This window comes from Babylonia areolata, chromosome 24 (genome assembly GCF_041734735.1).
Source record: "Babylonia areolata isolate BAREFJ2019XMU chromosome 24, ASM4173473v1, whole genome shotgun sequence".
In the NCBI taxonomy this organism is placed as follows: domain Eukaryota; kingdom Metazoa; phylum Mollusca; class Gastropoda; order Neogastropoda; family Buccinidae; genus Babylonia; species Babylonia areolata.
The window spans coordinates 26,104,027-26,114,026 of record NC_134899.1 but is presented as its reverse complement, the minus strand read 5'-3'; the positions used below and the strand labels follow the sequence as shown (position 1 = coordinate 26,114,026).

At 43.9% G+C, this 10,000-nt stretch overlaps 1 protein-coding gene across 1 annotated transcript; it reads right to left on the bottom strand.

Moving 5' to 3' along the window:
• Positions 1-4,692: 4,692 nt before the first annotated feature.
• On the bottom strand, positions 4,693-5,328 carry LOC143298593 (uncharacterized). The gene has a single exon (XM_076611474.1). It carries the CDS (start codon positions 5,326-5,328, stop codon positions 4,693-4,695), a length of 636 nt encoding a protein of 211 aa, XP_076467589.1.
• Positions 5,329-10,000: the final 4,672 nt, after the last annotated feature.

Sequence of the window (10,000 nt, the reverse complement as noted above, 5' to 3'; positions counted from 1 at the left end):
CAAAAAAAGTTGGTGGTGCTGTAGTATAGCGACGCGTTCTCCCTGGGGAGAGCAGCCCGAATTTCACACAGAGAAATCTGTTGTGATAAAAAGAAATGCAAATACAAGTACAAATACAAATAAAACAGTGGGGTGAAGTCTGGACAAGTAAAACACTACCGTTTGAAACACTAGAGCTCAAGCGTCATGAAGAAGCCTTGCAGAATCTTATCGGTTATAGTTAAAATAAAAAAAAATAAAAAAAGAAAGAAAGAAAGCATTTTTACTTCTTTTTCTTCTTCTTTTTTTATAATCCTTTACGTTTTGTGCCTTTTCTACGACATCACCCCCTTGTCGCTCATCTCAAATCTCGTCCCTCGTCTCCACCTCCCCCCTTGCACTCCATCTGAACCTCCGTCCCCCATAATATACCCAGACAGACACACGCGTGTTCGCTCTGCCTCAGTCCCAGTGCTAGCAAGCCTGCAGGGAGCTATCAATACAGGGCCGTCATGAAGCCACACACCAGAGGAAACCCTGCACCGCCACTGGGTCACTTGGATGGTGTTCGGTTATGCAGCAGAGCCAGACCTCTGATTCCACACACGCAGAGAACCACCTTGTCAGTTTCCTCTCACCCCCCCCCCCCCCCCCCACACACACACACACACCAACCCCCTTCCCCCTCTCCCTTCCTCCTCTCCCCATCTCCCTCCCCCCCCACCCCCCCGCCCCTCCCTGTAGCGAATATGGGTGTGTCCGAACGCAGTGACGCCTCCTTGAATGACTGAACTGAACTGAACTAAACTGAACTGTGAATCTACCGATACAGAAGACTTTGAAACTAACAACAACAAAAAAATGGGCAACGAATGTCACTATGAGAACAGTGCCTAACAAGGTCACATACTGGGGGACAATATTTTCGTGTTTTTGTGGGTCTTTTTTTGTTTGATTTTTATTTCTTTTTGAATATTTTCATCATATTTTTGAATGGTGCTGTATGAGGAATGAATGAGAATAGGGGGATATTGCTGTACAGGGATCCATTTACGCTTGGCACTACGTGATGAGGCTGTATACACTGCGGCTTTTTATTTATTTTGGTCTATCTTATTTTTGTTTGTTTATCTATTTATATTTCATGCTTATGCTTAGGGTTATGTGACAAGGCTATACCCTCTTCGCTTCGATTTTTGCTTCTTTTTTTCATTCATTCATTTACCCATATTCATTCATATGTTTATTCATTTATTCATGGAATGATTCATTCATTCATCTCTGTGTTTATTTATTGTGTATTCATATATTAATCAATTTATACATTTACTTATTCGTTTGTTCATTGACTGTTTTATTCATTCATTTCTGCGTTTATTTATTTATGCTTTATTCATATATTAATCCATTTATTTATTCATTTATTTATTCATTATTAAACTTTTTATCTATACTTGGGATTATGTGACAAGTTTGTGCACTCTTTTTTTTTATTAGAAGCTTATTGTTCTTTATGTTAGGGATTATGTGACAAGTCTGTATACTCTGCATGCTTTTTAGAGGCCTTTGGCTGGGTTTTTGTTGTTGTTGTTGTTGTTTGTTTGTTTGTTTGTGTGTTTTTTGTGGTTTTTTGTGTGTTTTTTTGTTTTTTGTTTTGCTTTGTTTTGTTTTTGTTTGTTTTTTGTTTGTTTGTGTTTTTTTGTTGTTTTTTGTTTTTGTTTTTTTGTTTGTTTTGTTTTGTTTTTGTTTTGTTTTGTTTTTGTTTTGTTTTTTGTTTTTTTGGGGGGTGCGGGGGGTCTTTTACCTTAATATTTATTCAAACATGTCATTAATCTATCAGTGTCTAGTGTAACCAGGTGGGGAACGCTATATGCTAGAAGTCCAGTAGCATAATGCTGCCTTTCCTGAGAGCCGCAGCCACTTCGCCACCACTAGTGCCGTTTGTTGCCCGCTGATGGACACGTTCTGTCTCAGTCCCTGCTGCCATGGCCCGATCTCCTGGGACTCCCTGATTGCCTGCCCTTGGCTGGCATCGGGAGGGAGAGGGCGGGGGAGGGAGCGGAGGAGGGGGTGAGAGTGTGAGAGAGCTGCCATGCCACTGTAATTTATTGAAGTAAATATTTTGGTTTCTTTGCTTTGAAAAAAAAAATCAGTTCCAACACCTCTCTCTCTCTCTCTCTCTCTCTCTCTCTCTCTCTCTCTCTCTCTCTCTCTCTCTCTCTCTCTCTCTCTCTCTCTCTCTCTCTCTCTCTCTCTCTCTCTCTCTCCCTGTGTGTTTCTGTCTTTGTCTGTCGGTCTGTGTCTGTGTTTGTCTGTCTGTCTGTGTGTCTGTATGTGTGTGTGTGTGTGTGTGTGTGTGTGTGTGTGTGTGTGTGTGTGTGTGTGTGTGTGTGTGTGTGTGTGTGTGTGTGTGTGTGTGTGTGTGTGTGTGTGTCTGTATGTCTGTATGTCTGTCTGCCTGTCTCTATTTCTCTCTCTCCCTTTCGCTCATTACAGTAGAATACTTCCGAACAAGGTTAGTATATGCAAAACTACATTTTTGAATTCTACGCTGAGAAAAGTGGGAAAAAAGTGGACTTTGACTTTCTGGAATGTAGGCATATAAAAGCATAGTTCACCGTTCTCCCTCCCATGTCTATCTTCTATGGGGCTTTTATCTCACAAATTGTAGAACGTCCACATAGGTCTACATTCCGATATATCTTAATAGAATCCTTCGATTTGTACGGTCACAAATATAAGGGGTGGGGGGGGGGAGTAATGAACGAAATGTAAGAGTTTTCAGTTTCTGCAACTAAAAGATGTGAACACAAAGCGCTGCAGTAAAGTGTGAGCAAGGCTGGAAGAAAGGACAGCTCTGTATCAACAAAGAGACAGCGAGCGTCCTCCGGGCTCCCACCGGGCTTAGCCTTCAGTTCTGTTCTGCTGCCGTCCTCTGCCCAGTGACAGATATTTTCTGCCTCACTGCCCTCACCATTCGTCATGGGGTCTCTTGATTGCCAACTAGAGAGAGAGAAGGGGGGGGGAGACAGAGAGAGACAGAGACAGGGAGAGAGGGAGAGAGACACAGAGACAGAGAGAGAGAGAGAGAGAGAGAGCATCTCTCCTTCGCTTGCTTTGATTTATCGGATGAATATTTGTTTTTCGCTTCTCTCTCTCTCTGTCTCTCTCTCTCTCTGTCTCTCTCTCTCTCTCTGTCTCTCTCTCTCTCTGTCTCTCTCTCTCTCTCTCTCTCTCTCTCTCTCTCTCTCTCTCTCTTTCTCTGTCTCTCTTTTTTCCTCAAACACAATTTCAATCTTGCCAGAAAATGAACCTTTGATACGCACACGAACGCACGCGCAAGCACGCACACACACACACACACACACACACACACACACACACACACACACACACACACACACACACACACACACACACACACACACACACACACATTGCTCAAAACTTCACATCTACACAATCGTCAAATTCAGTCTAACAACGTTTCAACTTGAAATTCCACACAGCGTCAGACGATAACATAACTTGAAATGGGGAAACGGACTTGTACGTTAGTTGAAGAAAAAGGAGCTATACTTCTGAAGTCTCCCTTGGTTCTAATAGTAACTGTTGATCTTTAAATTAAAGTAAACCAAAAACGCTCACTGATTTAAGTAACATGCTTTAAAACGGGAGAAACTTACTTGTTGTTTAATGTCAAAACTCATTTACCCCACTTAGATCTCTTTTCACGCAACGATGAAAACAGAACTGCCAGTAAGATTGACAAGTGAGTTGAAACAAGGACTGTAACAAGAACATGGAGGCTTTACTTGTCTCCGAGTCCGACCAGCTCAGTCACTGATTCCCGGGGACAGGTGTTTTCTACCTCAGTGCTTCTGCTTCTGCCAGTTCTCTCACGACGGGTTTCCCACCTTGTACATCTTCTGTCGACTGGGGCGAGAGCATCTTGCGGCTATACTTTGTCCAGTAAATAGGGTTGTTGTTCTTTTCTCCTTTTTTGTGTGCGTGTGTGGGAGGAGGGGGGGAGGGTGAGGGGGGTGTTCTTGAACTTTTAGTGTCGCCAGAAACACACACACACACGCAGATATATATATATATATATATATATATATATATATATATATATATATATATATATATATGTGTGTGTGTGTGTGTGTGTGTGTGTGTGTGTGTGTGTGTGTGTGTGTGTGTGTATAACCTACACGAATCACACAGTCCGAAAACGTAGGTTCCATAAAATCTTTGGAATTATGAACATAACTATAGTTCTTTTTCTGGGATTTACTTATTTACTTAGGCCCTTCGGTCCCTGTGGAGCAATGGCCATCAACGACTTTTCTTCGCCGAACTTGACTCTGAGCTGTCCTTTCTGCATCCCTCCAGCTGGTTCCAGCCTCTGTAGCTCTTCTTCAGTGTCCCGCCTCCAGCTGTTCTTGGGCTGTCCTCTCTTCCTTTTCCCCTGGGGGTTCCAGGTCAGGGCCTGGCGTGTAGTGCTGGATGGCGATTTCCTCAAGGTATGGCAAGTCCATCCCCGGCCCCACTTTCGTCTCAGGATCTGTTTTTCCACTGATTCCTGTCCCTCTCTTTGCCACAGGTCATCGTTTCTTATTTTGTCTGGCTAACGGATCTTAAAAATGTGCCTCAGGCAATTGTTGATAAAGGTATGGATTTTCTGTAGCATCTTTTTGGTCATTCTCCAAGTCTCTAAACCGTAGAAGAAGGGTGGACCACGCTGGAGTTGAAGATGCGTATTTTTGTTGTTGTGGCTATTTCTTTGGAGGACCAGATGTTCTTGAGGGTGATGAATGCTGCTCTAGCTTTGCCTACTCTGGAAGTGACATCCTTGTCAGTCCCGCCCTGTTTACCAACAATGCTGCTGAGATAGCTGAAGGAGTCAACTTCATGTATCGGCTCACCACCTGCAGTGACTGGGTTGTTGGCAGATGTGTTGATCTTCATCAGGTTGATTTTCTTGCTGCTTATTTTCAGTCCCATCCCACGGGATGTGGTTTCCAACTTGGTTGTCTTGTCCTGTATCTGGCTGTGGTTGTGGGACAGGACAGCCAAATCATCAGCAATGTCTACATCGTCCAGTTGTGTCCAGAGGGTCCATTGTATGCCGTTGTTCCTTCCTGTTGTAGTGGTCTTCATGATCCAGTTAATGACCAGAAGGAACAAGGAAGGCCAGAGGAGACATCCCTGCCGGACTCCAGTCTTGACCTTAAAACTCTCTGACATCTGGCCTCTGTGTAAAACTTTGCACGGCATCCCGTGGTAGGTGTTTTGGATCAGGGTGATGAACTTCTCCGGGACTCCATAGTGTTTCAGCAATTTCCACATGGTCTCTCTATCTACACTGTCGAATGCTTTCTCATCATCCATAAAATTTATATATAGGGGAGAGCTTCATTCCAGCGACTGCTCGACAATGATGCGCAGGGTAGCAATTTCGTCCGTACAAAATCTATTTTGTAGGAAGCCTGCAAGGGGTCTACTGCTGCTTTTATTCTCTCCAGCAGGATTCTGTTTAGAACATTATCTTTTTATGTAAGGTTAATACAATTTACGGTTTCGGGACACGCAGTAATCCCATCGTCAAACTTTCTCAAAGTCCTATTATGTAAAACACCGTGATCTCACAATTTCTGGGACATTCTTTAATTTTCCTAGAAAAATCAACACAACTCCTGGATATGAACTCTGAGAAGAATACATGCTGATCTTCACTACCATTACCCCCCACCTCCTTCCCGCACTCCTTAAATCCCATAAGTATTTTCATAAATGTACAATCCTAATCTCCATCTCGCTCACAACGATCGGCTTCGGATCCACTCTGTTTACGCATACCCAGATTCAAACACTCGACTGTTGGCCGCCGTTCTTTCTCTGTCTCTGGACCTTGCAATTGGAATGAACTTCCTCTTTCGCTTCGTCACGTCCCCACACTCAGCTCTTTCAAGTCTGGCCTGAAAAACTCACCTCTTCCCATCATAGCCTCCACTGCCTGCCTCTTCCTTGTCTTCAGTTTCTCCAGTTTTAGAGTCATGCATGCGTGTGAATGACTGGTGCGAAAGCGCTTTGATTTGTCTCTGCACAAGATTCAGTGCTATATAAATACCATTATTAGTAGTAGTAGTAGCAGTAGTAGCAGCAGCAGCAGTAGTAGTAGTAGTAGTAGTAGTAGTAGTAGTAGTAACAACTGATAACTGACAGGATTACAGACTGGTTGCAAGATAATACCATGACGTTTAATGACCCGATTATCAGCACAAACGCTGATCAAAACGCCTAACATCCTCCAATTAAAAGGAGACATAACATGAAAATATCAGATGGGTTATCTGTAAAACAAAATAAAATGAAATAAATAGAACAGAAAAAAAAATCAGTGCTTTCACACATACAATTTAATACTCGCAGACAGGAACACCGCTTGGTATTTCCAAACCCACCAAATCTTAAACAGTATGAATTTATAAGTTCCAGATTGATACTATGATAGATTCGAAAACAACAACAGCAATGACAACAACAACGAAGTGTCAGTAATCTGCGGGCAAAAATAGAGGAAATAAAAAACACAAAGTGCACTGCAAATCCACATGGACGCGATTCCTTTCTGCCCCAGATTTCCAGCCACTCCGCCATCCAAATGCCGTTTGATTCCCCCAATGATGGGCATTTTCCACCTCACCGGTTGCCACTGCTGTTCTCTATCGCTCCCTCCCCCCCCCCCCCCCCCCCCTCTCTCTCTCTCTCTCTCTCTCTCTCTCTCTTGGGATCCCTAAGATTGCCCGCCCCCACCACCACCACGCCAACTGGGGAAAGAAGGAGAAAAAAAAGAACGTCTTGGCTAGCTATAATTCTCCCTCCCCCCTCCCTACACCACCACCCCCATACCCCCCCCCCTTCCCCCGCCCCCACACCCCCAAGTAAATATTTCTCTCTCTTCGTTCGGGAGACAATTTCACTCTCGCCTGCACTTAATGAAATGCATGGACATCATCTGTCAATCAGAGCGATGTGTGGGGCTCAACTAGGGGGCTGGGGGTGGGGGGGAAGGATCAAGAGGCACAGATAGACTGAGAGCGAGAGACAGAGTGAGAGAGAAGGGGGAGAGAAAGACAGAGAGAGTTCGGAGACACAGAGAGAGAGACAGACAGAGAGACAGAAAGAAATTGGAGAGAGACAGAGATACAGAGAAAGAGAGACAGAGAGAGATTGGAGAGAGACACACAGAGAGATAGAGAAAGAAAAAAAAAAGGTGAGGAGACAGAAACACACACACACACACACACACACACACACACACACACACACACACACACACACACACACACACACACACAGAGAATAAGAGAGAGAGAGAATAAGAGAGAGACAGATTGGAGAGAGAGAGAAAGAGACAGACAGACAGAGACAGAGAATTCAGAACTCAAAACGTTTTTTTATTTAAGGATTAAGATTTCGGTCATGGCCCATTCTTCCAATCTGTCCTTGCTAATCTACATCAGAGAGAGAGAGACTGAGATAGATTGGAGAGAGAGATAGAGAGACAGAGACAGACAGAGAAAGAGACAGAGACAGACTGAGGCAGAGAGAAACCAGAGAGGTCAGGTTTTGTTTTTGTTGTTGTTGTTGTTGTTGTTTTTTTTGGGGGGGCGGGGGGGTCTTTGAGGAGGAGAAACTCGGGAGACGAAGCTGGAGTTAATGCACCGGTTCCACTTCATCTGCCGGTGGTAGCGCGCGTGTTTGGGTGACCCCTGGAGCGAGGCATTGTGGAAGCGAGGTCAGGGGTTAGGTCGGGTCGTTGAGCAGGTTCTTTCCTCTTGCCTTGGTTTCCTCCCTTTCTCAGTTTCTGGTGGATTACAATGAATGAGCCGTTGCACGAAGCCGGTAGGAAGGTGCTGGAAAATTGGTTGTGGTAGTCAAGTTACACGGCCCAAAAGAAATGGTATACTGGTTGTGTGTGTGTGTGTGTGTGTGTGTGTGTGTGTGTGTGTGTGTGTGTGTGTGTGTGTGTGTACGTGTTAGGATTGAAGAGAGAGAGAGAGAGAGAGAGAGAGAGAGAGATTGCATTCTCATGGTAAATGTAACGGAATAACGGTTTTTTTGTTGTTTTTTTATAACCTCACCTGACCCCTCTCACGCGATTTCTCTCTGTCTCTTTGTCTCTGGTTTTGTCTCTCTCTGTCTCTGCTATCTCTATCTTTCTGTCTCTGTCTCTATCTGTCTGTCTGTCTGTCTGTCTGTCTGTCTGTCTGTCTGTCTGTCTCTCTCTCTCTCTCTCTCTCTCTCTCTCTCTCTCTCTCATGCACGCACGCAAGCAAATACGCACGCGCATGTACACACACACACACGCGGGCACGTGTTTACATTCTCATTTGATGAGTTTGTTCGACAGACAGGCTCATAGTTAATGGCCGGCATTCATTCACCAAAAAATACATTGTAAAAAGTAATTGCTTGAATGCAAATGTGTTTTTTTTATACGAATTATTATAATTATGCAACCATATGCGTGTGTGTGTGTGTGCGCGCGCGTGTGTGTGTGCGCGCGCGCCTGTGTGTGTATGTGTGTGAGTGCGTGTGCACGTATATGTGTGTATGTGCGTGCATGTGCGCGCGCGCGTGTGAGTTCTGGGGTGCTTTTGTCGGAACTGTTTCTTTGCGCACGGTTATTTCATGGATGGAATTGTGTATGTGCCTTTGTGGATTGGTCATACCGAGCAGTGTTGCATTTTGTTATGTTTGTATGTTTATATGTGGCTCTTAACAACAGCAGCAGCAGCAGCAACAACAACAACAACAATAATAATATGATAATAATAATAACGATGATGATGATGATGATGATGATGATGATGATAATAATAATAATAATAATAATAATGATGATGATGATGATGATAATAATAAGAAGAAGAAGAAGAAGAAGAAGAACAACAACAACAACAACAACAATGATAATGATGATGATATCATTTTCATCCTCTCCGTTGATTATATACTTCATTCAAATAATCACGTATTCTAATTCAAACACATATTCTAATTCAAACAATCGCAATCCGATTAGAAGTTCGCTTGATCAATAATCATTTCATAATGTTGTCCATAGACACTAGTGTCTATGTGTTGTCAGGCGTGTCACTGAAAGTACTTCATGTTTAAATCATGTTATCGCGTTCAAGGAAATTGTAAACTAGATCTCTCTCTCTCTCTCTCTCTCTCTCTCTCTCTCTCTCTCTCTCTCTCTCTCTCTCTCTCTCTCTCTCTCTCTCTCTCTCTCTCTCTCACTCACTCACTCTCCCCTGCAATCGACGTTGAATTGAGCACATACAATGCATAGCTTGTGCAGCCATGAAATGGGTGTGTCTGCAGATATGTGAACCTTGAAAGATCGATAAGTCGATGATGGGAGATTGTATGTCTCGTGCAGTCACGGGAAACGCCTATATTATGTTGTCTTTCGTTCGAAGTGTGTTCCGTTTGAAATCCAGTCATCGAAAATCGATAATGTCCCTATAATGCTCAAAGTCTGGAAGCTTGAGGACGGCAGGTAGCAGACAGCAGGCAGCAAAACAGGTTCTCTCTCTCGTTGATAACGGCAGCTTCAAAGCATACTGCATTGTTTGTTTTCTGATTCACAAAACGACGGGCGCAATAGCCGAGTGGTTAAAGCGTTGGACTTTCAATCTGAGGGTCCCGAGTTCGATTCTCGGTGACGGGGCCTGGTGGGTAAAGGGTGGAGATTTTTCCGATCTCCCAGGTCAATATATGTGCAGACCTGCTAGTGCCTGAACCCCCTTCGTGTGTATACGCAAGCAGAAGATAGAAGATGCACGTTAAAGATCCTGTAATTCATGTCAGCGTTCGGTGGATTATGGAAACACAAGAACATACCCAGCATGCACATCCCTGAAAGCGGAGTATGACTGCCTACCTGGCGGGGTAAAAACGGTCATACACGTAAAAAGCCCACTCATGTGCATACGAATGAACGTGG

Bases quoted from the DNA above. Each gene is read 5' to 3' on its own strand.
- LOC143298593 (XM_076611474.1), bottom strand. From the start codon at position 5,328: ATGTGGAAATTGCTGAAACACTATGGAGTCCCGGAGAAGTTCATCACC.